This window comes from Aspergillus luchuensis, chromosome 2, assembly GCF_016861625.1.
Source record: "Aspergillus luchuensis IFO 4308 DNA, chromosome 2, nearly complete sequence".
NCBI classification, from domain to species: Eukaryota; Fungi; Ascomycota; class Eurotiomycetes; order Eurotiales; family Aspergillaceae; genus Aspergillus; species Aspergillus luchuensis.
In genome coordinates this window covers 3,932,172-3,958,741 of record NC_054850.1, presented here as the reverse complement: position 1 = coordinate 3,958,741, position 26,570 = coordinate 3,932,172, and the positions used below count along the sequence as shown (strand labels likewise).

The 26,570-nt window shown below is 49.4% G+C and overlaps 6 protein-coding genes across 6 annotated transcripts; 5 read left to right on the top strand and 1 right to left on the bottom strand.

The window, feature by feature from the left end:
- Positions 1 to 1,267: 1,267 nt before the first annotated feature.
- AKAW2_21295A (C2H2-type zinc finger protein) lies at positions 1,268 to 2,551 on the top strand (the record flags this gene model as incomplete). Its single annotated transcript, XM_041686104.1, has 1 exon — positions 1,268 to 2,551. One exon carries the CDS (start codon positions 1,268 to 1,270, stop codon positions 2,549 to 2,551), a length of 1,284 nt encoding a protein of 427 aa, XP_041540121.1.
- Positions 2,552 to 4,997: 2,446 nt separating this feature from the next.
- On the top strand, positions 4,998 to 5,642 carry AKAW2_21294A (uncharacterized protein; the record flags this gene model as incomplete). The annotated part of the gene is made up of 1 exon (XM_041686103.1): positions 4,998 to 5,642. One exon carries the CDS (start codon positions 4,998 to 5,000, stop codon positions 5,640 to 5,642), a length of 645 nt encoding a protein of 214 aa, XP_041540120.1.
- Positions 5,643 to 6,438: 796 nt separating this feature from the next.
- LSM1 (U6 snRNA-associated Sm-like protein LSm1) lies at positions 6,439 to 7,232 on the top strand (the record flags this gene model as incomplete). The annotated part of the gene is made up of 4 exons (XM_041686100.1): positions 6,439 to 6,625; positions 6,706 to 6,774; positions 6,853 to 6,968; positions 7,059 to 7,232. 4 exons carry the CDS (start codon positions 6,439 to 6,441, stop codon positions 7,230 to 7,232), a joined length of 546 nt encoding a protein of 181 aa, XP_041540119.1.
- Positions 7,233 to 8,049: 817 nt separating this feature from the next.
- AKAW2_21292A (mRNA-binding protein RRP12) lies at positions 8,050 to 12,050 on the top strand (the record flags this gene model as incomplete). Its single annotated transcript, XM_041686099.1, has 3 exons — positions 8,050 to 8,112; positions 8,234 to 10,144; positions 10,200 to 12,050. 3 exons carry the CDS (start codon positions 8,050 to 8,052, stop codon positions 12,048 to 12,050), a joined length of 3,825 nt encoding a protein of 1,274 aa, XP_041540118.1.
- Positions 12,051 to 13,875: 1,825 nt separating this feature from the next.
- On the bottom strand, positions 13,876 to 15,008 carry AKAW2_21291S (uncharacterized protein; the record flags this gene model as incomplete). The annotated part of the gene is made up of 2 exons (XM_041686098.1): positions 13,876 to 14,373; positions 14,439 to 15,008. 2 exons carry the CDS (start codon positions 15,006 to 15,008, stop codon positions 13,876 to 13,878), a joined length of 1,068 nt encoding a protein of 355 aa, XP_041540117.1.
- Positions 15,009 to 17,508: 2,500 nt separating this feature from the next.
- Positions 17,509 to 18,018, top strand: AKAW2_21290A (uncharacterized protein; the record flags this gene model as incomplete). Its single annotated transcript, XM_041686097.1, has 2 exons — positions 17,509 to 17,732; positions 17,781 to 18,018. 2 exons carry the CDS (start codon positions 17,509 to 17,511, stop codon positions 18,016 to 18,018), a joined length of 462 nt encoding a protein of 153 aa, XP_041540116.1.
- Between the last annotated feature and the right edge of the window lie 8,552 nt (positions 18,019 to 26,570).

Below are 26,570 nucleotides of genomic sequence, written 5' to 3'. Positions count from 1 at the left end.
CTTCTGCAGTTCCAGTTTCTACTCCGTAATCCCTCTTGACTCTAGTCCGCCCCACATTCTTTTTTTTTTCTTTACACGCCTTACCGGTTTTGACACCCTCTCTTCCCGGTCAGTAATAGTGAAATTTTTCTAACACACCGTGCGTGGCCCGAAAACCAGACGGAAGAAGCCCCGAGATAGGCAACTGTTGGAGACACCCGTTTGGCAATTCAAGGACTTTAAAGAGAGTATATCCATATATTCATCGAAGAACTCATGTACTGAGTATAAGAGCGGTAGATACCAAGTGATCATAACATCATATATCCAGGCAAAAAATTATAAGAAGGATAAGAAGAGCATGAAATGATAACGACAAAGCACTGCGTTCCATCTGACTAGGAAAGCTGACTGACCGGTTTGAAGCCCCAAGAAGCAAAGCAGCCGATCTGGTTCAAGCACGTTCTTTTTCCCTTTCCTGCTTTTTTTGCCCCCCCGATATTTATCCCCACACAAAGTACATAGTCTTTTTCTTTTTTCGATTTTTTATTTTCCCTTTTTTTTTTTTTTTTTTTTTAATCATATTTCCCTTTTCATCGATTTTTTTTATCCATCTTTTTTTTTTTCGATTTTTCAATTTTCTTTTTTTCTTTTCTTTTTTTTTCTTCGCGTTCCCATTCTGCTCTCCGATTCCGATAACCCACCCCCTCTACGAGTCGCCCTCTTTTCCCTCCCCTCCCCCGAATTCCGTTTCCTTCTTCTTCCCCTCCATTCCTCATCTTTTCGCCCTTCCCGATTTCTTCTCTTATATATTCATCTCCCCAGATCATCTTCTCCAGGTTTTCTTTCTCCCTCCTCTTTTCGAGACCATTTGCTCAACATCACCCTTGTCCGGCTCGCTACTCATCCACCCCCGGGGTCCATTATCCGATTTCGGCTTCACCCAACACTTATCATAACTACCACACATTCCGTATCCCTTCAATAATTGAAAGGGAATTCGTCGTTATCAGCCCTTGGTTGAATTGACAATTGATTACCGCTTCGCCCTGGTTCGTCATCAGGGCCCTGTGATCCTCACTACCCTTGCGGACTTCCTCCTATCATCTCTCCTTGCCAAGGTTAGGTCTGGGGTGCTAGCGGGTGGTGATCGACTGGCCGATATAGCTACCCCTGGTCGCGACGTGCATCACTATCGCCTCGGCTTCTCATCCCTTCCGAACGTGTCCTTTTTAAACCCGGCTCTGTCCTACCTTTTTACCCTCGTCGGTCTTGGGACAAGCTTCACATGCCGCCACCGGCCTCTTCAGTAGATTTCTCAAATCTGCTGAACCCTCAAAGCAATTCCACTGATTCTACCCCTTCCACCCCTGTGGACAGCTCCAAGACTCCTTCTACTCCGTCCAGCACACAGTCGAACTCCAACATGGCGTCGTCAGTCAGCCTACTTCCGCCGCTCATGAAGGGTGCCCGGCCTGCGACCGAAGAAGTGCGTCAGGATCTTCCCCGCCCTTACAAGTGCCCCCTCTGCGATCGCGCGTTCCACCGTCTGGAGCACCAGACAAGACATATTCGCACGCATACGGGTGAAAAGCCACACGCCTGCCAATTCCCCGGCTGCACCAAGCGCTTCAGTCGTTCTGATGAGCTTACGCGCCACTCGCGAATCCACAACAACCCTAATTCGAGGCGCAGCAACAAGGCTCAGCATCTGGCCGCGGCTGCTGCAGCTGCTGCAGGGCAGGACAACGCCATGGCCAACACCGCCAGCGCTATGATGCCTCCTCCCAGCAAGCCAATGACCCGGTCGGCCCCCGTGTCGCAGGTCGGCTCCCCCGACATTTCTCCCCCTCACTCCTTCTCCAACTACGCCAGTCACATGCGGTCGAATTTGGGCCCGTATGCTCGCAATAGCGAACGGGCATCGTCGGGCATGGACATTAACCTCCTGGCGACGGCTGCGTCGCAGGTGGAACGCGACGAACACTTCAGCTTCCATGCAGGGCCACGCAATCACCATCTGTTCAGCTCGCGCCACCACGGAAGTGGCCGTCTGCCCTCATTGTCTGCTTACGCGATCACACACAACATGAGCCGGTCGCATTCACATGAAGACGACGACGGTTATTCGCACCGTGTGAAACGTTCAAGACCCAACTCTCCCAACTCGACTGCTCCTTCCTCTCCCACCTTCTCCCACGACTCCCTCTCACCCACTCCCGATCACACTCCCTTGGCGACTCCCGCTCACTCGCCGCGCTTGAGACCCCTGGGCTCCAGCGATCTGCATTTGCCGTCTATCCGTCATCTGTCGCTCCACCACACACCAGCTCTTGCTCCGATGGAGCCACAACCGGAAGGGCCCAACTACTACAGTCCTTCCCAGGGTCACCATGGTCCTAGTATCTCGGACATCATGTCTAAACCGGACGGAACACAGCGCAAGCTGCCAGTCCCTCAGGTGCCGAAAGTCGCCGTTCAGGATATGTTGAATCCTGGTAGTGGATTCTCGTCGGTCACTTCGTCGACCGCGAATTCCGTTGCCGGTGGTGACCTGGCCGAACGTTTCTAAGTTCGAACATTCTTCAGCCACACGTTGGTTTGTGTAAAAATTGGGTTCAAAAAATCAGCAGTTCTTTTATGCGCGCTACGACCGAATAGACTTGTGCATTTACAAAGGTTCATGGGCATCATTGGTGTCGGGTGATTGGGTGGTTTTTCTTCCTCAGCTTTTCTGTTGGATTATCTTTCTCATTGTTTCTTTTTTCCTCCTATTACCTTTTTTGTTGCAAGGCGTCTCTACTGATAGATGGACGGGATATCCTGTGAATTTGTTCTTTTTGTGTCCCCTCTTCTGATCCTCCTTGCCTTTCTTTTTTGATCAAATACTTTTTCTTCTTACCTTCCCCCACAAACTTCCTCTGAAACATCTCCTTTTCTCTCTCCACTAAATCTATACCAAGCGAAATTGCTCATCAGCTCTTGTGTTCCCTATTCTCTTCTCTCTTCTCTTCTGAGGCATCAAACCCTTTTCCATATTAAATTCATGTGTTCGAAACACACCGCACTTGAGTTCGAAGAAGAAACATTCCCCATTCAAAAACATGTGATTATAGACCTCGAGCAGGATGAGAGGGAAGTCACCCTTAAAATTTTTAAATAATCCTTAATTGGAACATACTATACCATCATGGATCATTTACGATAGTACTACTTACTACTATGTAATAATATCCCACCTAGTAGCCAATCAGATCTACACGACATAGGTTAGGAACAATACTTTGGAACGAGTCGAGTCCACCCCCACGATTACACTATACTACTGTGGATAGATAAAATAAATTAAAAATGACGGCAAGACCAAACCATGACCATACCCCCCCGGGTTTCGGAGTCGGCACGTACAGTAGTTAATGTATTGAGTAATATGAATAAAAAATGAAATAAAAAAAACTGGATCCCACTGATCCTCTCCCACTGTGTGTGGGTGGTCTCAAGATAGAATAGACGCCGATCGTCAGGTCATCATTTTTTCCGAGTAGAGTCGTCGCGCATGATCAGTCCTCTCTCTCTCTCCCTTGGAGGGTCAGCAGCCAAGGCCCCTTCTTTCACGTTATCTTAGCTTCTCAGCTACTACTTATAGACTTTTGGCTAATCAGGAATCCTAGGTAGATAGATAGATAGATAGAAGTAGTGGGGAGTGCTTTTCAAGCCTCGGGGTCTGGTTTTCGCATGTCGGTATGTATGTATTTATTGTATACATCAGTAACAAATGTGATAGATGAATGTTCCTTCTTTTGGCTATCGGCGTGGTCCGATGCAGGGATGTTTGTGGGGGTGTTGATGAATGGGCTGCCTGAACTATCTACTGCGTACTTTACTGGAATTGCGTCGGATAGAAATTAAATATCAGATACAGCACAGATTAAAATGATGCCATCGGTTCATTTTCATCCGTGATCCCCGACCATAAACTGATAGTCACAAAGTAGAAAGTCAGTGCTGATTGGGGGGAAGTTGGTGAACTGTTCCGAGTGGTCAGTCAGTCAAGCAGTGAGTTTGCTCAGTTGCAGATGTTACTAAAAATGTCAGTTTGAATGTAAGTTAAAGAGAAGAGAAGGAAAGGAAGGGGAAAAAAGCAAACAAGCCAAGCAAAGCGGGTGGTGGATGTCGTGGAGGCATGTTGCTGGTCTTATCCACGGAATGGTATTCGCACATCTCTTACTCTCTCCACAACCCGGACAGGGCTGGATGGGCTTTGCTGGCTGCCAGTCCACTAGATAGGTAGTAGGTAGTGATTGATTCTGGTTTGTTGAAATTTGACTGCTCACCGAAGCGACTAATCATCGTTGACGGGCTTTTCCGGCATTCCCCCCTCCTTGTGTTTCTCTCTGCAATTCTCCTCCATCCTTCGTTCCATCATCGCTACTTTTCCCTTAATTTTCCCTTCCCCGCCATGTGCCCTCTGGAGCCTCAAACCCACCATGGCCGTCGCTGAACCGCTCTCCACCTTCTCTTTCCTGGCAAGGTTGATCGCGCTGTGATGCTCTAGTCCATTCTTCGGTGCTTCGTCGCTGAATGACTATGTCTGGATTACCTTGATAAATCGGAGATATAATAATATAATAATAAAAAAGAAGGTAACAAAATGGCCTCTCTTCTCATGGAGAAATACTTGCTTCACTCCCGTTCCCCATCTTCTTCCCCGCTTCTCAAGCAGGGGAATGGTGACGAGCTTCACAGCCATGACTGGCTCTGTGTCTTCCCTCAGCTGCACACAGACTAAGCATGTGGGAAACAGGCTCTTCTCGACCACTTTCTCGAACGGGATCGCTCTTTCGTTGTTGCCCATCTTGGGGCGCTTCTGGCGTGCCTCGGCGGTTTATCAGGAACTCCGGTATAACTCCAGTTGCGCGCGAATTTGAATTCTCAACCCTCTACGGGAAAGAGAGAAAAAAAGCATAAGCTCTAGGTTCATAGAGCCAGAGTGAAGGCGTCGTCTTGAGAAAACGAAAATGCCCCCGTCAACAGCTGTCCCCTCCTTATCGAACGACACTGCCTCGACGCCTGCATCCTCGTCAAGTGCATCCTTGGACACAAGATGGGCGTCCGGGCTCGCAGGTCATGAGATCCTCGAGGATGATGGAACTGGGGCGCTCATCGTCCCAGCTCACACTGATCATCGCACCACCCCCTATACTTATATCTGTTTGTTCCATCTTCTTGACTGTCACATCACGTTTGACAATGCCGAGGACTGGAGACTCCATGTCTTCAGCCACTTTCGCACACACGAGCCTCCCAAGACAGCGCGCTGTCCCCTGTGTCCTGGGGAACGGTTTACCGATACCGCTGAAACGAGAGCATGGGATGCAATGCTCGACCACGTCGATGTGGCCCACTATCAACAGGGCCAGACTCTGGCCGGCAGCCGGCCTGACTTTGAGTTGATGCAGTACCTGTATGGCCTAAGGATCATCAGCGTAGATCAATTCAAAGTGATGCAACTCCCGCCGCCCCCTTCGAGCCCTGCATACCATCAATCGCAGGAACCAGTTCGTGCAAGCATCGGCTCTTCCGATGAGCCCTACTGTGCTCCGTATAGTCGGCGCCGCGAGGAGAGAATGCGTAATCAGCGTCGAGGGGTTAGCGTCGCTTGATTGGCTGCGATTAGCTGCAGTTCTTCATCTTGTCTCATCTAAGCCCACTGCTAGATTCTCTTCTGTCATGTCGTTTATAAGTTTTACCGAGTCGTATATTATCAGCGATAGCCTCAAAGCAACAAAGTTGGTATCGTGAGGGGTTACCATGGACTATGGTGGAATGCTGCGAATGTCTTCAATAGCAATCGATAGTTATACTTTTGAGAGATGTTTCTTACCTGATTTTCACCCCTTAGTAGCTAAGTAGAAGGCAGAATCCATGAGTACTAACAATATATACTAGGTTGCTTAGAAGCGGCAGGAAGGTAGTAGCATCGTGATTGTCGCATCGTTCCTGCCTGGTCGGGACCCAGCTAGAACGTAGATTTAGTATACCAGATACCCTTCTGACCTGTGAGAATTCTGCACTCGGTTCAAAAATATAACAGAATCATCTTATCATCTGTTGGGATCCAGTGTAATCGTGAGCCGAGACATTCTATATACTGCCATCATCGCCGGTATTCCACCATAAGTATTGGCCACACCAGAAGGAGCCGTGATGCACGCTGCCCTGAATCATAGGTATATAACCAGGAAACTTATCACATAGTATCTTATTCCTTTTAGCAGTTACCGCAACAAAAGGTAATTAACAGTGGAGGAAACTTGTGGAGTCTGTCCTGCGATCCATTGATTGAGCAGCAAAACAAACAGGACAAACACCCACCAACCCGTCACTGACTTCCTTCGATCGGCCGCAGCAGCAATGCAATGGCTACCTGTCTTTCCATATACACCCACTTCTGGCTTTATGCCCGCCCCTGAATCAAACATGGAACGCCTCCCAATGAATGAAAACCCGGCCGGTGCCCACCATGGCAATGCGCCGCAGGGCTTCCCCCCGCAGAACAACACGCTCGGACCCATGTCGCAAGGTCCCCCGCAATTACCGCCGCAGATGTTCACCACCGCTGCCCAGCTGTTGGATTTGACGGATAGTACGTTATACTACTTTACTTGACCCCCGTGGGCTTATGTCATAATTGAAATCGAACCGCAACCTAACAATGGTCTTCAGAGAAGCTAGTTCTAGTCCTTCGAGACGGGCGGAAGTTGATCGGAGTTCTGAGAAGCTGGGATCAGTTCGGTATGCGCTACATGATCAACATCTCTTGATGAAGGATATATATCTGACCATGCGACCCTTGCTATGTGACTGCTGCAGCAAACCTCGTCCTTCAGGATACCATTGAACGTCTATATGCTGGCAACCTCTACGCCGATATCCCGCGCGGTATATTTCTCGTTCGGGGTGAGAATGTCTTGCTTCTTGGTGAAATCGTACGTGAAACTTCCATGTGTCTTCTTCGCTATTCATGCTTCGGGCCGGAGGTTGGCTAATTAATGTTCTCTTGCTTTTCCGGGTTACAGGATCTCGACAAAGAAGATGACATCCCCCCTCATATCCAGCGAGCGTCGTTCCAGGAAGTGTTTGAGCTGAAGAAGAAGGAAGACGGAGCCCGGAAAGTTGGCGACAAGAAACGCCATGGGAAGCTCCAGACGCTGGGCTTTGAGCCGGAGCATAGCGGAGAGATACTGTTTTAGACACGATGTCTGCTTCAGTCTTTCTCCCTTTCCTACATCCGTGCTAGATTTGTCGCGTCCCAACTAGGGAATCGTAAAGCGACGCGACACAAGACACTTGGTTGATGTGTGATGGGCTATGCGGCCTCAAGGCATCAGTTGACACTTGGTCCGTTTGAATTGCCCTCCGGGACCGTTCGCCAGAGTCAGGTGGTATCGTGGCTCAATAGAGTGGCGGCGGAGGCGAGGGATCTGCTGTGAGGAGGTGTGCGATAGGAAAGAGACTGTGTAAGAGTGAGGGAAAGGAAGAGGGGGAGCTCCACCGGAAAGCCTGTGGGAGCGCACAACAAGACTGGAAGATAGTCGACATAACGGGTGCTTGGACGGCTTCGGAGTAGATCCCAGCTTGTCTCCAGCAGAAAGAGAGTCTGATCAAGGCGTGTGTGATTGTATGGGTGGAGGCTACGCTTGACGATTGTCATGTCTGATTACGCTGTTCTATAGTATTATTTCCTTATTTTCCTTAGGCTATATCTTCTCCGAATTGGACCAATTGAGTTGAGACATTGACTACACCTACAGAAATCCATTTAATGGTAGACTATCGAGCTGATGGGTGTAAAAGAGACATGGATATAGTGTTGACTGGTGTTATCGGGGGTTATCGATAGAGCGCCGCCAAGAAAGCGCCGTACCTTTTTTTCATCCGCCCAAAAAGATCCAGCCGGACCACAAAAAAAATCTCCGCATCCACCACTTCTTCCCTCTCCCTCCTCCCTAACTACTTCCCAGGTTTCTGGATCTACTTCTCAACTGCCCGTCGGTTGATCGTCCCATCATGGCGACCCTGGCGGAGAAGCTTGAGAAGATCAAGTCTCCCAAGCTGCAGAACCAGCACCATGTAAGTTCCGTTGAATCCTCATCCCGCGGAGTCTTCCAGCCCACCCCAATTCGAGGCCTCACTAGATTCCCTCTTATCTCACCGTGGTTTTACTGACGATCCTTCTCCTCCTCCTTTTTAGACGGCTGTGGTGCTGTCTGCAGTGGAAGACACTCTTCGCGATCAAAAGGCCGACTTTTCTCCCACCGCCTATTTTGCTGCGCTGCTTGCGCTTTTGTCCCAGTCGATCTCCGCTACTCAAGGCATCGTCAACAAGGATTTGGCAACCTCCGTCGTTTATCTACTCGATCTCACTACCGCTTATGTCCCTGCCTCGATTCTCCGCGCCAAGTTCTCTCAGATTCTCACCGGTCTCGCCCCTGCCCTTTCCCTGCCAGAAGTTGATGCCCCGCTTCTTCGTCCCTCTATCGGATGTCTCGAGTCCCTCTTGGTCGCCCAGGATGTTGCAGCCTGGAACCTTCCTCACACACAGATCGGCCCGCGCCGTGCGATCGCTGGCCTGCTGAGTCTGGCCGTCGATCACCGTCCCAAGGTGCGGAAGCGTGCCCAGGACGCGTTGGTCAAGGTGCTCAAGTCGCCTCCTCCGAGTCCGTCCCTCGACCACCCGGCGGCCGATATGTGTGCGGAGACTGCTATGCGCACCTTGAGTGACAGCATCACGGCTGCAGCCAAGTCTAAGCGCGGTCGCCATGATTCCAGCGGCCGGGACACCCACGACCCCCTGGTCATCCACTCCCTGCAGCTGGTGAAGACGCTCGCGGTCGCATCCGGTGGTTGGCCCAGCAAGAAGATTGAGCCGCTGTGCGAGCTCTTGATGAACGCTTCCCGGTCCACGAACGAATTCATTACGATGGGTGCTTTTGAGGTGTTCGAGGTGATCTTCTCCAGCATGGCCGATGAGTTTTCGTCCTCGAAGCTGCCCCGTCTCCTGGAGGCGATCACGGACTTGAAGCCTGCCCAGAACGATTCGCAGCTCCTGCCGCCATGGATTGCCGTGCTGTCCCGTGGTTACGATGTCTCTGCTCAGACCAGCCCCGAGGATACGTTTGAGAAGCTGCCCGCTTTGTTCAACATGGTTTCCGGCTATTTGGCCTCGCCCTCCAGCAACATCCGTGTGTCGGCATCTGAATGCTTGGTCTCGTTCTTGGCCAACTGCATCCCCAACAGCGTTATCATTGAGCCCTCTGTCTACGATGAGAAGACGCTCGAGAAGATCGCCAAGGCTGCTATGGATCTGCTTTCCGTAAAGTACCAGGCAGCATGGCGGGAAGTGTTCAACGTGTGTGCGGCTCTGTTCGACAGCTTCAAGTGGCGCTCTAGCCCTTTCTTGGATGATATTGTCAAGACGGTCGGAGAGCTCCGCAGCAACGAGTCTTTCCAGGGAAAGAAGGAGGCGGACAACGTCCTTGGTAGCGCGATTGAGGCCATGGGCCCTGCTGCAGTCCTGGAGATTCTGCCCTTGAATATTATTGAGCAGAAGAATGGCCAGCCTGGTCGCGTGTGGCTCCTCCCGGTTCTCCGCGACAACGTCACCAACACCGACCTTGCCCATTTCCGTTCTGAGTTCGTCCCTCTCAGTGAAGCTTTGTACCAGAAGGTCATGGAGTTCAGCGCCAGGGAGAAGGCCGTTGAAGTCAAGATCTTCGAAACTCTCGTTCAGCAGACGTGGGCTATCCTTCCAGGCTACTGTGAGCTTCCTCTGGATTTGACTGAGTCGTTCGACCAGAGCTTTGCGGAGCTCCTTTCCAACGTCCTCTACAAGCAGACCGACCTCCGTGTTGACATTTGCAGAGCTTTGCAGAATCTGGTGGAGTCGAACCAGGCCATCTTGTCCGTTGAGGCGGACGAGGATGATCTGATCCTCCAGCGTAGGATCACCAAGAAGGCAGCGGAAAAGAACGTTGCTCATCTTGCCGGTTTTGCCAGCAACTTGTTGGCGGTTCTGTTCAACGTGTACAGCCAAACTCTCCCACACTACAGAGGCTACATTCTCCAGTGTATCAATGCGTATCTGAGCATTGCCCCTGAGAAGGTTGGTTCTTATCCCCAATACTTCTATTTCAGTCTTGCTAATATTTCTTCTACAGGAGCTGAATGAGACGTTTGAACGTGTCACCTCGATGCTGGAGTCCTCGGTGGTTTCAGAGACTGAAACAGCCAAGCAGGGCAATCAGCAGACTGGTTCCGGTGACAAGATGCCGCCTACGTCGCACACTTTGATCGACCTGGTTATTGCTATGTCGATTTACCTGCCCCGCACCAGCTTCGCAAATCTGTTTGGCATAGCTGCGGCTATCCTCAACGGACAGACTGGTGATCAACAGCTGATCAAGAAGGCATACAAGCTGATCCCCCGTTTGGCCCAGACAGAGACTGGAAGCGCCGCGCTTCAAGAGCGCAGTTCGGAGCTGCAGGCGCTCATCCTGGGCACGGCGGATAAGACTCCTGCATCTGCTCGTCGGGATCGTATGCTGGCGATTTACGAACTCATCACCTACTTGCCGACCTCCGACCTGCACTTCATTCCATCCGTTCTCTCGGAAGTTGTTTTGGGCTGCAAGGAGAGCAATGAGAAGGCTCGGACAGCCTCGTTCGACCTGCTCATCCACCTGGCAAAGAGGACTACCGACGAAGAGAAGAACCCTGCCGGCACTAAGATCCGCAACTCCCTGGTGCCGCACATGCCTAATGATGCCCCTGATGCTCCCGCCACTATTGAGGAGTTCTTCACCATGGTGTCTGCCGGTCTGGCGGGTAGCTCGCCGCACATGGTTGCTGCCTCCGTCACAGCTCTGTCTCGGTTGTTCTTCGATTTCCACACTCAGATCCAACCTACCGTCCGGTCCGACTTGGTCCAGACCGTGGAGTTGTTCCTCACCAGCAACAATCGCGAGATTGTTCGGTCTGTGCTCGGCTTTGTCAAGGTCGCCGTGGTTGTTCTTCCCGATGAAGATCTCCGTGCGCGCCTCAGCTCCCTTGTTCCCAACCTGATGGTCTGGAGCAAGGAGCACAAGGGTCGTCTCCGCAGCAAGGTGAAGGGTATCCTTGATCGCCTTATCCGACGCTTCGGTGCCGCTCCTATCGAGGAGCTGGTTGGTGAGGCCGACCGGAAGCTGGTGGTCAACATCCGGAAGCTGCGCGAGAGACGCAAGAAGAAGAAGAACGCCGAGCAGGATGGCGAGGACGATGAGGAGAATGATGAGCCCGCTGGACAAGAAGAGAAGAGCGGCCGGTCCTACAGCAACGCCTTCGACAAGGCCGTCTACGACTCCGACCTCGACTCTGACGACGACGCCAGTGAGATTGACGTCGATGAGGAGGGCGTCACTCATGCGCTCAAGGGCCGCAAGGGCAAGCGGTCCAACAAGCAGAGCGAGCAGTACATTCGTGAAATGTCCCCCGAAGACAACCCTCTCGACCTTCTCGCCCCCGATGCCCTGGCAAATATTTCCACCACCAAGCCTAGTGTCCGCTTCCTCAACACTGGCCCCGGTTCCCGGAAGAAGCGCAACGCGAAGGTCGATTCCGACGGCCGTCTCATCCTTGGCGATGACGACGAGGATGTTGACATGTCCGCTGGCCTGGACAACAACGCTGGAGAGAGCGGCATCAACGCCTACGTGCAAGCCGTCAGCGGTCCCGACGCCGTCCGTCGCGGCCAACGTGGTAAGCTCAAGATGGCCCAGTCCCAGAAGAAGAAGGGCGGTGACGATATGGACGTGGACGATGACAACGACAACAACGCCTCTGGCCCTGCCTCCCGGCCCGGCCCTGGCCGTCGTGGCCTAGGCATGCCCAAGACTCACGGTCCCAGCGGCGCCGGACGCATTCAAAAGCGCATGCCCATGCGTGGTCGCCCCGGTCGTGGTGGCAGCCGTGGTGGTAGCCGTGGTGGCGGCCGTGGCGGCGGTTTCCGTGTTGGCGGCAACCGGAGATAAATCAATCAATCAACAGCACCTACCCTCCAACCACATACCCCCACAGCTGAACTGGTTTGATACATCACCAATAGTCAGTTCAGGTTCAGTCATCCATTTTTACACATACCACAACTCAAAAAGCATTATTTTAACGGCACTGGATACCGAATAGTCAATGAAAGTCATCATTTTTCAAAGTTCATCATGTCATGTATGGAGTATGACGAGACCGTTTATTTTTTTCCTTTTCACCTTTATATTGTTATGTTTTCTTCTTTTCTTTTCCCGATTATGCTGTGAATACGTACATACTTAACGATACGATTGAGACCTGAACATGTCCCTATTCCTCATTCATTCTTTCATTCCTTCTTTCATTGCGGATCAAAAAAAAAAAGGTAGTTTAGTTTGCTAAATTCAAGTCAGTGAGTTGAGTTGAATTGGATTGAGTTAGTGTTAGTGTCTATTCAGTGTGAGGTAGTTTGTGCTTGCTTGCTTGCTTCTGTCCTTAGGTGTATCTTCATATACCCTTTCTTATTCGTTATCCTCTTGCTGCTTTGCTATCTGCTATTGTTCTCTGTTCAGTTCAGTTCACTCCAATTGTTACACCTTCCTTAGTTCAAAAAAAAATAAACACAGTTAGTATCATATATTAGTCTCTCTCTCTCTTCCTTTACATTTACATAATAATATAGTTATCGAAAGTCCTCTCGAGTAAAGAAACACCATACATACATACATACATACCACCCGGATAAAAAGGCAGAAACCATTTCGTCACAGAAACCCCCCGGTAGTACGTTAGTACTTCATACACAGGTACTATATATCATCTAAGCATCTATCTATCCTACGTAACCTGTCGGAAGCCTTCCCTCATTGATCTGCTCATTCATTACTACTACCTATCTACCTTGAATTCTCAAGTAACATATCCGCGCTTGAAGAACCTTATCTCTCGGTACTTTACATTTACACTTACTAGTTATTTACTATACCCCGTCCCGTATGCAGATTGCCTGCCTGCCTGCCTGCCTGCTGTTCTTCCTTCCGGGATCCTTCTCCCGAGCGCAACCAACTAATATAGACATTACGTAGTAAGGTGATACAAGTTGACGAATGTTGATCTGATCTATCAGATTTGGTTTAATTTTTTTCTCAAGCGGGGCGGGGTAACTTTCGTCTTTTCTGATATTTTTCTTTCTTTTCCCTTGTTGCATTTCACTCATCCGATTTCCATCTACTCTGTTTGGTATGGATGTGCGGTGAGGTAGGATGATCTGCTTCTACTCCATAATTGAACGGGTACTAACTGACTTTATTGACTAGTCTAAGTTATGTGGGGAAGAAGGACGAGAGGAAAACGAAGAAAACAACAAAATGTGGGTATCAATTCTCACTCGGTATTGTATGAGTACATGAAAAGGGAAATAAGAGGGTAAAAAATGAAAATATCAATCAAAGTGAGCACAGTTCACCGGAAGACCGCTTTGATCCAACTCAACTCCTAGAATCCCTTCCTTCGCTTTCAGAATCTCATAATAGCAGTGTTCCCTCTCTACGATGGCCCGTGAGTCATGGGTGATAAGGATGATAAACTCCCCGCGCCGGCGACCAATATCCCAACTCCGGAGGGAATCCTCAAATCAGTCATCTGACTGAAGACAAGAAAAATGAATAAGGAATAAAATGGGGATAAAATCGAAAAGAAAACAAAAGATGGAGCCTCAAGAAGAAGATCATTCCACATATCCGAAACGTTGGTATCATGCCGGCATCAAACAACGGGATTGACTTGATCAAAGCAAATTTCATATCCACAAGGGTAGTTCACACCGATACGCTAAGCGAGTAGCTTACGAGCTTTGCCAAGCCAAAGCTGCCACCATCGGCAGACCCCGAGAACGGCTGCTCGGCCATCGTCTTTGCGCTCTGTGCCATCTGGATTGCCTAGAACCATGGCGAAGATCCAGAAAAACGCTGCAATCCAGGCTAGGAGAGTTATGGCGATGGACAGGAACGGCGATAGAAGGAGGACGGCGAGCAGGCCTCCGATTGAATACGAATCGATGGATTCTGCCACATAGGATCCCTCCGGGTCATATATCGGCTGGGTGGATGATGATCTTGAAGAAGATTGTCGCAAGCAGACCAGTCGTTCATGAATATGCAACTGGGGTACCAGCAGACCGCACAGTTGCGCCCGGAAGGACGTCGCCCGAAAGTAGGGTATGCAGGAACAGATGCGAAGCGGTGAGACAAGGAGGACGAAGAGCACGCCGAAGATGGTATACAACGATGCGCAGAAGGAGAATACGGGAACGGGGATGGAGAGTCGAAACTAATATCCAGTGCGGTTAGCTACGGGCTGAAATAACTAGTTATTCGGAAATAGACAAAGCTCACCAGCATTAACAGCGCATCCGGCTCTTCCTCCGGGGCTATGTCATCGTCATGAATCGCTCGTTTATGTACGCGAGATGCGCCATTGGGGTGATTGTCTCCCGACATATATGACGAATGATCGGTCCAACTCCCACGAACGCGCCCTTCTTTGCGCCCGACTTCGCTTGCACCTGAAGCCCGAGATAAGACGGAGCCGTTCTCGGGATAAGGCGAGGCAACCGACGCCTCTGGAGGCACCGAAGCCTGCCCCAAATCCGGATATAGATGTTCCCCAGTCTGTGGGGTTTGATGTGATAGGCTATGCTGTCGTCGAGAATGCCGTTGTGGCTGCTGATATTCAGGGTGTGAGATGTGATGGGAGTCGTCAAGATAGTGGAATTCCGACGGAGAGGAGTCAACCTCTGAATGATAGTGGTGAGGTGATGGCGACGAGTGCGACGGCAGAATGTGTGGGGGAGGATGTGCTGCAGCAGCAGGCACAGTGGGTGTTGGGTTCGGAAAATAAGCTGTCACGAGGTGACTATCATCTTGACGGTGGGTAGCAGGCTGGGACATTTCCGGCTGCTCCATTACGGGCGGAGTAGAGGAAGGAGGGGGGTAATAGGTAGGCACCGAGAGGGAGAGTAGAGAGGGGAGTCGGTGGAGCAATCAAGGGCGCGACAGGAAATGCTACCCCCTTGAGAAATGCCGCAGGAGCAACACAAGGTGGTACCAGAGAGTACACACGCACAGAGATACTGTGTGAATTGTGAAGAGAGCAGCTGCAGGGATGAAGTTCACCGCATGGCTCTAGGTGCAAGGGGCATAACGATCTCAAGGCATGTACCGGAGCTTATAGCTTATCGGTCCTGACGGGACTAGGGGAAGGGATGGAGAGATCCAGAGCAAGGCGGAGATTTGAGAGGGGGGAGAAGATTGAAGCGCAGGAAGAGGGGAGGGAGGAGAGGAGGAGGAGAGGGGGGAGGGGAGGAATGGAGGACAGGAGCGGAAGGGCAGGTAGGGTGACTTATAAGAAGAATGCCATGGACGACTTTTTTTTTCCTTTCACTACCCTTCCCAAGACAGAAAGAGACAGAGCGGAACGTCCAAGAACAGGACCAAGAGACCGGTTGGTCTTGTCTTGTCCCAGGACAAATGCAGCGGAAGGGAAGGGGGGGATAGAGTAGTTCTGGTTCTGGTCTGCTTTTTCGCCGCCAAGACGCCCAGCTGCCGAGCCCTTGGCATGGGCAACGTCAAGAGAGTGTCACGGCCAACACCATGGCGTGCGAGGTCCCAAGGATTTCTCGAAGGTTGAAAGGGGGAGATTTTCTCCCCCCTCGGGTTCGGAGAGCGGAGGGAAGGAATGGGGTGCTAGGCTGAGGAGCTTGAGAAGTGAAAAGGAGCTACCGGAAGGGACGAGTAGCGGGGAGAGAGAGAGGGATCGGGGGTCGGGGATAAAGTTGAAGATAACCACTTTATTAAAGTGAGAGGGAAAAGAAATGAAGGGAGGGAAAAGAGGACAGACACACCACCACTGGCTGACGAGTTAAGAGAGATTGATTTCCTCTCCTTCAGCTCCACCTCTCTTTCTAATTACTTACTTACTATCTCCATCTTCCATCTCAATCTCTTCCTTCCCACCGGAAGGAGGAAGAGAGTATTTCCCTGCCTCGTCTTCGTCTGGAATTTCAAGCCCCGTCACCTCCCCATCTGCAGTGTTTGGGCGTGTCGCAGGAGCAATGTTACCGTATCTGTACCGCGTGCCAAGATGCCAAGTCCCTGCGGGGATTTTGGTGGACGAGCAACGATCCTTGATTGGCTGGTGGCATCGCGAGCGTGTCCGTGATCCGCATTCGGAGGTTGGCTGGTTGGCTTGGCGGTATTACGGCCAGATCACATCTAGCATAGCGCTGACCGCAGCCAATACCCCAAATCACTAATAATACATCTGCATTAATCGAGGTATTTCTTGTCCGTCCCGGTTACAGGTTCCCGATCTACTATTCTCCCATTGCAACGCCATGCCCTCTTTTAGCAACTTCACCCGAGTCCATCCACTAAGAAAGCATTCAAATATTATTATGTTGGCGTGAACGAAACGCAAGAAGCCATTGTATTCTTCCTCGAGTCGAGTAGTATGACGATCATGACCAAACATTATGCTATTTATCTCGATGACCACGGCTGGCTCTGAACCTCGGAAACGCAGCTTGGCCCTTCTTTCTTTCCTCCAAATACACACAATCTTCTCCCCCAACAAGTGGCGCCCAGCCCAGCCCAGCCCCGCCGGGTATCTATTTATCTAGCATGCTCCTGCTTGGAAGAGCCGTATACCCGGCTTGGGTGGTGTTTCTGCTTCGTGTCCAGCTGGTCGATCCTATCAATAAATTAGGTAACCCGATGTCCGGTGGCGGTCTCCAAAGTCTTGTCCTTCTCCTTCAACATGCCGTGCTACTTTATCAACCAACGAATGGGTAACCCATTGTTGATCCTAAACATACCGACTCGGCCAGTCTCACTGCCAAACCACTTGTTTCGAATCAATCGACCGGGCTTAGCGACCCTTCTGTATGCCCAATCATCCCCCCATCTGTTGCCGAGAGATAGATTACGACTGCCCATATGCCGGGCCATGTGCCCTTCTGACTTAGCCGACATGACGACTGAAACTGACTTTCCCAGCTTTCCCTCCGCATCAGATCGGACTTCTGTGCGTATCATTGCGTGGCATGGCTTGAAGGCCCATGTTCAATAATTTTGCTCGTGATCAGCCTCCGTCTGGCCGACTTTCCAGACCGTTTTTCTCCCGTTGGTCCCCCATCCCCTCTCCCGCCAGATCCAGACTGTTCTTGGCTGCCACGCCCAGAACTTCGGATGTGGAAACTCTCCTGCGCCTGTAACTCTTGGCCCAGGGACATAGGGCCGATCCCGCACTGTAGACATGGCTTCCATGCAAGTTTCACAGAACCATATTGGCTGTTCCCCTGTGGAACGATGTCCGGGATGCTACAAGGTACAGGGTAGCACTGTGCATATACCTCCCCCATTCTCCTCGGGAACATCCCCTCATCTCCAACACTCCGGCGCCTGAATGCCATGTGAACTGCTGGTCCTTGACCTTCTTCTCCTCGGGTGCACAAATGCCCAATCACACTCTGCTTGTCCCACGCTAGGCTGTACGGCATTCTCAATACGTGGATGCCTTGCCGTTGTGGCTTGCCAACGTTGGCCGCAGGATCTCAGTGGCGTGCAAGCCGCTGATGGTGGCGGCTTGAGATATTGTATATGGCACCGACAGAAGAGTACAGATCATAAGTATCGCGAACCTCATGTTTCGTTTCTGAACGCTGACTTAAGACTAAGTTGGAACATATATACATGCAAGTCTTCTCGGCTGTCACAGATAGCTGGCACGATGAGTCAAACTCGTCGATCTGATTACTTTGATCTGTCTGACACGATCATTTGCGTCAGTTTCTATCGCATGTGCTCCTTAAGAGACGAACACCTACTCCTTGAATCATCAATGAAGGCGTCTCACATCGGAGCGACCGCATTGAGTACTGTCTCTGAGGCTGCCAAGTCCTGTGCAGAGTTCTAGAGAAATCCACCAAATCGTCAGAGTCCTTTTCCAAAGGAACCTGTCCCAAGCCTTCGAACAACGACACTAATTACCCAGAATGTCTGTACTGCCCGTCGCCTCTTTGTCAGTCATAACTCCACGCAATCGACAAAACCAAATGAGCCCCACCTGCAAGGAGTTGATTAAAGTGCCTAGATAACACATCAACTTTCATCTCCCCCCTGCGTCCCATTGGAGGGTGTCACAGCAGACACTAGTCAGATCAACAAGTAACATAGCCCCATGGTCGGCAGAATATGTTGCTGTGGCTGGCCATTTCTGGGTGTCTTTTGCTTTTTTCTCTCGCCCCATCAGCTGCATATCAGGTCATCGTCAGAATCTCTTGTAACTTGCTAACTCACCAATATTCCTCCGGACGCTTGTTGTTTCACCGGGAATAATCAGGTGAGATCCCCGGTTTAGGCCCGTAAAAGAAGCCCGCCTCATACACCGTAGATGATGTGTTACTAGTGAGGCCAAGGATCTTTGGGTTCTTCTAGAAGCGAACAATGTCACATTGACATGTGTCTGAAGAATGCCTTTGTCACTTACTTACCCGACCAGATATCTAAGTTTCAACCGTCGATTGGCTAACTGGCTGTGCTACTTTGGGACTTACACCTGTAGCATAGTGACATTTCACATGAAGAGCTCTACTTAATATGATGCTACTGTTTACGTTGGAGAAACACGGCGCAGTGACATTAAGAACGGGTTGGCTACAGTAGCTTTGAACTTGGAACCTGCAACGATACATGATCATCCAGACTCATGAGTCCCTGGTACAATATATCTCTTAGTTGCAATCGTGAACTAGATACTAGAACAACCTAACATTAACCTAGTAATAACCAAGCAACCCAATGTATTTTCTTGAATCGGGAGTCCATCTACTACTACATAAATATATCACCATGGGTACTCATCACATCGACATTCAACAGTTATCATACCATCCATCGTAACATCCATCTATATCTTCTTAGCTACAACTCTTCACCAACTCATCGATCCATCCCTACTTCTCACATACACAACCCACCCACACATGCAAACTACATACATATACAAAAGCCCACATAAGAAATGACCATGACCTCATCCCTCCCCGTCCCTTACAGCTACATCATGCTCCCCCCGTTTCAAGTCCAGACCCAGTCCACACACACACACACACACACACACACACACACACACACACACACACACACACACACACACACGAGATGTAAGTAGTACCACCACTAGGACCATCTACGTGGTACCTAGTAGTTCGTCACGGATAAAGTTACTACTACTTGCTGTACATACCATGATTCCTGTTATAAAGGTTGCCTAACTAACCTGCCTACTTACCTACGATAACTACCTTACTTAACTAGGTGACTAAGTAAGCATGTAAGTACTAAGTAAGCGCAGCTGATCAGAGATCTGATCTGATCTGATCGCATCACACCCACATCGCATACTAGCATAGCTTCTCAGCTGTGATCCGTCGATGGGGGTTCGGGTTTCTCTTTCCGCCCCCCTCCCCCCTTTCTAATTTCTACACACGAACTGCACAGCACATATAACTGCATAAATATCTAATGATCAATGAGACCGGTGAGATAATAAACAAGTTGATAACTAGTTTGTATGTAATCTTCTTGTTCAGTTTTGTTCTAGCTATTGTTCCATTCATATTCACAAACTGAAATAAGGAATTATTAATCCACCATAACGTAACCGGCAAGCGAGTCGGCCAGGCAAGCCAGTCGGCCACCTGTGTATCCCATACTAATCTAACATTTATCTAACTCTAATATCTCACCCACCGTAAGTTCAATTATAATAGAATATTAACTGAAGCTATATATATACTTTAAGAAACCAAATATCAAGAATATATAATATAATAGGATTCATGTTATATATAATACAAGTTTAAAATAAATTACCAAAAAAATACAGCGTAATACATTTTACTTGATCAAATATTGATATTTATCTTATGATATTTGTATACTAATCTTAGATATATTCTAGTATGCCAATTTCATTAGATAAATTTGAATCTATAAAGTTTGGCTGTAGTATTACAGCTCAAAAATCGCTGGATTAGTATGGGATATACAGGTGGCCGACTGGCTTGCCTGGCCGACTCGCTTGCCGGTTACGTTACCTAGACTTACTAGTGGTTCGGGAAATTTGACCCCTTAAAACTTGATGCCACTCCATTTGTTCTAGACTACATACGGTAGTAATGTTCCAAGGAAAGAAAATCAATAAATAGTAGATAGTTAGACGGGATCCATAGCCCACAATTGTCAGTCCGAGAAAAAGGCCCGCTATGGCTACTAAGTATGGAGTAGGGTGGAAAAAAAAAAAAAGAGATGAAAAACCTTATTATTTCTTCAAAGTTCAAACTCTATGCTTGTTGTTGTGTGTGTATTATCTACCCGAAGATGAAGAAGAAGAAGATGATGATGATGATGGATAGGGTCATTATTATGTCAGCATGTCTGGTTCTATCTAACTATTAACTAACTTCAAAGTAAGTAGGTTAGTACCATACAAATTTATCTGGATTGAAGATTTCTGGGTCCCGAGCTGGTTCCAGAATTGTAAAATGTGATGATGGTGATAATGATGATGATGATGAGACAAAGTAGGGGGCCAAGTTGCATTTATGGTGCGCTCCGCTTGCAGAACAGGACATGAACTTTACCCTTACCCTAGCTACCTAATTGGTACTAGTACAATAGGGTAAGTTCGCTCAGCAAGCTAAGGCACCAAGGCATAAAATACCAACACCAACCCAAGGCATGCTGACTCGCCGTCACCGGAAGCCGGGCCATGCCGAAGGTGACATTTTCGGTTGGTCGGCTAGACCCAAAACGTGTGGTCTGTGCCTGAGGGGTACCATCCCCTTAGTAAGTAGACTATTCTACTAACTAGTAGATTGGAAGGGTTTTATGTTGTTTAATGGTTAGACTACCCTGGCTACTTACTTTGGGGGCTGAATTTCCTTACTAAATATTACCATTCTCATTGTCGCTGTTTTTATGGTTTGTTCAGGGAAGGGGGAGAGAGGGAAATAAAACCCAAGGTTTCCGCTCAAGTCGTACAGTGATTAGGTTTATCTTCCTGGAAGCATCTCGATGAGATGTGATGTGGATGTGATGACAGATGGATAGAGTTGGAGGAATATATTGACCGATGATGATGATGATGATGACCTGTCGATTTTTCTTTTTTTTTTATTTCATGCGAATTTCTTTTCTTAATGCGGATGTATACAACGCATGTGGTCTACTGCTTGCTTGGTACATGGCCCGGCCAGTGGGCTGGGAACTTGTGAGACACACTGACAGATACTAGGTAGGTAGACGGACTGACCCGGCGGGAGGGGAAAAAAGAAAACCAAGAGTTGTGCAATCCCTAGCTAGCTAGCTATCCGCCTACATACTTAGGTACATAAGTACATACATAGAAGGATTGTGTGAAAGCGGCGGCAGAAGCAGCAGCAGCAGCTATTAAAGAGTGGATCGCATGGTGTTGTGTAACGTTGGCAGAACGGGGAAAAGAGAAGGGAAGGGAAGGGAAGGGGGAGAAGAGAGGGGCGAGGCGCGCGCGCGGCCTCGGGGGGTAAGAAAGAGGAGACGAGACTCATGGGAATCCATGACAACCCAGTTAGTTCTTTCTGGCGGTTAGCAGTCAGTAGTAACTAGTAGTAGTAGGTAAGTAGGTTGCCTGCCCTGTCACGTCCGTTTTTAATATCGAAGAAATTATATATTTTATTTTGATTTTCCATTTTCGATTTTTTTATTTTCCCTGCACCAAATTCAGAAATTCTTATAACTTTGTACACTTATCCCATAGTTATATATTTTCTTTTTTTCCCCCAATTTTCCTGCTTTTCTTTTTTCGTCCCTAGCGCTGGCTGGGGCCCTGTGCGCGCAAACTGGCGCAGCAGCAGGCATACCTGCATAAACCATCGGCAGTCATCAGATCAGCCTGTCAAAAGGCGTCGTACAGGTGGAACGAAATATGTACGGAGTATGTCGGGGGTGAGCGTGTCTGCTGTATGTGTCGTGGAATCTGGAAAGTTAGTTTGGTTTTTATTCTTTTTTTTTTTTTTTTGCTTTATGTATCTACCTAGCTTGCAGTTTCTAGATTCCTTGACCTACATACAGGAATATCCATGCGGGCGTCAGTGTGTCTACTATAGTCGACATTGACTTGTCTTGTCTGCCTGCCTACTTATTAATCTATTTGCCTGTCCGCTTGTTCGGGTCGTATGTTGCATATGGGAGCCCTCCCATTCCCCGGTAAAGAGTTGCTTCGTAAGTAAGCGCCGTGCGTGCATGGGTGATGCCAGATGATGAGCTGCAAGCAACTAAATAGCTAATAAAAACAGGGATTAATTTATTAACTGGGAACAATGGTTAAATAGATTAACCCAATCCCTGTTGCCCAGGAAGTAGTGTTGGTGCTAGTATGTGCTGGGTTATAGTACAATTGTCTATTGACTTGTGTCGTTCATAATATGAAGAAGGTGAACGGAAGGGAGAAACGAAGCTCCCTATCTATCTACCTATCTATCTATCTACTAGCGTGAGCGATTAGCCTGAATTATGTGCATGCATAGTTGGACTCCTTTGCTGTACTTAAAGCAGGCAGACAAGCAAGCAAGCAAGTAAGCAAGCAAGCACTGCGTTGGACAAGAATAGAACAAACCGATGTACTCCGTCGAAAGGGTTGAGTTGCTCACCCCCTTGCGATACAAATCTGCCCGAGTAACCCACATACCGACCACATTGTCAATGCATTGTTTGTGCTCCTGCTATCGTGTTTCAGGTACATTGCTGGGCGGCATTCGTCACCGTATGCCGGTTGCGAAGAATGGGTGGATAACTGGGTGGGTGGCAGCTCCGGTCGGCCGGGTTTGCGATCTGGTATGTAAGATGGAGAGAATCCGTGCCTTGCCTTTGCCTCCACTGGGCTGAAGTGAATGTCACTTATCTCTTTGCTAGACAGGGGGTGGTCGTGGTGGTACTACTACCACTACTACTAGGGGGTTTATAGTATGGGGTAAGAATGCCCCTATATTACTTGCTTGTTAGTTCTTTTTCTTTTTTTATTCTCGTCTTACATACGGACTCCATCCATCTTCTGGCTTTGTGGGGATGTATGAATATATACTAAACTTGATTGTTGTCGATGGTGGCCAAGTCCGACCTTTAGGAGCGCCTTGATTTGGAAGAAAAAGCACTCGGATCCGACACGAGAATAGGGGCCCGAAGCTGCTCATCATGAATCACTCCTTTCCTGAATAGTAAGTCACACCTTATTATCCACCCGTCGCTAGAAGCTCCCACTGTGCCCATTTTTAGTTAGTCGCTCGGCATTGGGACCCTGATATGGCAAAGTTGCAAAAAGGTCCCAAAGGGGGGAGTGTAGCCTTCCGAAGAATTAATGCAAATGACAGTGTTGGGAGGGAGAGTGTGTTAGCCTGTTAGGTGGCTTCTTGTTATTTTCGTAGTCCCGTGTGGTTGCTAGTTAGTGCGGAAGAAGGGGGGGAAGGGAAAAGAGATGAATTGGGAGGGCGAAAAAGGGTAGGAGAGAGGGAAAAGAGCGAAAAGGGAAGTACTGTAAAAAAAGGAAAGAAAAGAAAAATGTGGGAAAAAAGGACACAAAGGATCGGCCCACCCAGGTGATGTATCAAGATCATCGACACCAACAGAAGAGCCGACGGATCAGCATCGGGAACGGCCCACTCAAAGGAATCCGTTAAGAATCTGTGGCTGGTGGCTGGTGCCGGTAGGTGGCATTTCCCATGCGTGGGATCTGGCCTAGCGTGCTTAGATAAGCCTGCCGCTGCGGCAGTCCCGCGGCTGAAGCCTCTGAACGAGCCATGACGGAAGGGGCAAAAGTTGAGGAAAAAGCAACTTGCCCTCCCGATTCGCTACCCTGCTCTAGCAAATACTAAGTTTAAGCGTCACTACTCTTCCCACAAAACCCCGATTAACAATGAAGTTCCAGAGAAACTTAATTTTTTTCCCTTTGTTTGAACTATTTGGTACCTTTTCCTCCCCAAAATGTGGGCAGTCGAGGCGCCTGCAGACCGCTGAGCATAGTCGGGAAGATGCAGGATTGGCTGGGTGCACTGACACCTGGTCACTCTGACTTAGCGCATAAAGGGATCACTGTGATGGAAGGAAGGGGAGGGGGGAGAATTCGGGTCTGGGTTATTTATTGGTTGACACACCCGGCTGTCGTTGCTGGGTGCCGCCGGCAAGACCATGGGGCCGAGCATTGGGAGCGTGGACTCATCATTACAGTAGAGGGGGTCTCCTACTCCATCTGTACGCAAGTGCATGTATTGTCCGGCACCGAGGAAGGGCACAGTAAGCAAGCCGTTTCTGGGTGAGCCATCGGGAGAGAGAGCGAGACAGACAGAGAGGGGGGGCGACTGCAACATTTGGACTTTGCAGGTGGTCCGAGTGTGGAGTACGCCTCATGCCTGACTAGGCTGCCGGGAGCTTAGGTGGTTGAGCTTATGGCCATACACCAGTCAGGTAGCGCAGCATGTCGGTTGAGGGCCCCACAGCCGCAGTCAGGAATTATTGGCGGCCCTCCGTACATATGGCACTAATTTATTAAATAATAAAATAAATAAAATAAAAATGGGCACGGGGAAGAGAGGTCAGTCCGGGTGGGTCTAGTTTCCATGGCCCACCTGCAGGCCCCCATCGGCGAGTCACAACCGGGGGTTCGTGCTAGACTAACCACACAACGCCCCCCCTCCTCCCTCTCCATCTCATCCCTGGAGGTGCCTTCCTGGCTCCGGCGCTTGCATCCTCGTCAAACACTGCCCTGTTTCGGGGCGGTTCGACTCCATACCCACTAAACCTTTCGCTGAACCCGTCCCACCAGAAGTGTGGCCCCCCTCCTCTCCCTCCATTTTATCCACTCTAGTCAATTTGAGGCTACTGCTCATAGTCGCTCATTTTTATTTTTCTCCCCTTCTTCTTTTATTCTTATTCATGTCATTTCCTAAATTATTTCTTTTTCCCTTTTCTCATAAATTTGCTCTTAACTTAACTCGTAACCATCACATCCGCCCCACCTGCCAGCATGACGCTAAACCCTTGTCCACAGCACAATCACACTGCCAAATTCCCCCTCATTAGAGAGACAGAGGGAGAAAGAGAAGCTGGGTTTAGCAAGAAGCGACAAAAAAGAGGCAAGGAATCAGTGAATTTCAATCTGAGGAAGTTCCCGTGACCTTGCACGCAGAGAATACAGGCGGGTGTTATGGGGTACATATTTATGTCGCTTGTATCCGTATAAAATAGTCTCATCGTTATTCTTCTTTCTCGACTTCTTTCTCGCTGTCTTCCGCCCTTGACAAGGCGATCGCTTCATATCATAGTATCGTACATGAATCCACTTGAGTAGAGGGCTAAACTTGGGATAATATGCGATATCGCAAAAGAGCATAGTGTGCTGCTCATTTGTTCTTCTTACAGTAGTTTACTTTAAAATAATCACATTTACTATTATTTCACTGGTGCCGTGGTCTGCATGATGCTTATAAGAGTATCTAGCTTGGGTGAATGCATCCTCCGGCGCTCACCTGAGTTTCCGGGCGCCCGGAAAATATTAACTGTAAATACCCGCGGACACGACTCCAGGTTGTCCCCACCCGCTAGGCCGTTCCTGGACGTAGAGCTGCCTGTCTTCGGCTTGGCGCCGGACGACCGCCATCTCAGCTTTTCCGTGCTTTCCTTTGGTTTCGCTGACTGCTGGAGAGCTGCACAACCACTAGCGCCGCTTGGCAAATTTCGCCCTCTACCACCAGCCCCTCGACCTTTCCCTCCTCTCTTCCCATTTCCTCTCCCTCTCTTCTTTCCTTTCCCTCTCTCTCTCTTCTTCCCTTCCCTTTCTGCTTTGGCTTCCCCTACCCCGTAACTTGACCTCTGCCTGGCCCTTGGTCTACCAATTCCACATCCCCCCCATCCCTCACTTTTATCTTCCCACTCTCTCAGCCTTCCCGCCCGCTTTTGCCTCATCTTGCTTCTTTCTTACTCGTGCCTTTTTCAATCCTTTGCCCCCTTCCCCGTAGTTGTTGATTGTCGCTCCACACGCTTGTTCCGTTCCGTTCCCAGCCATATACCTGCATTTTGGACTTGATTGATCCTGCACGTTCTTTGCCGCTCGAATTTCGCAGCATCTACCTCACCACGAGCGACTAGGAATCGTCCCGTTTCGCATTCCTTCAATTACACCCTGTCGTCGTGACGACGTTTAGTTCTAGACTCGCTAGCGCGGCAGTTATCTTGGGAACCGTTTTCCCGGACGCGGTCGCGCTTCGTTTGAACATCATTGGGTGACTGGTTTGCGCGACTACGTCCATCGGGACTGTGCGACCTCTCAGTGACACGGGCGCTCATTGCATCACCTGTGTCGCAAAGGCGAACTAAACGCTTCACCTTGTCAGCGCCTGGATATATTGCGTTCCGTGTTAACGTCGACCGGCCACG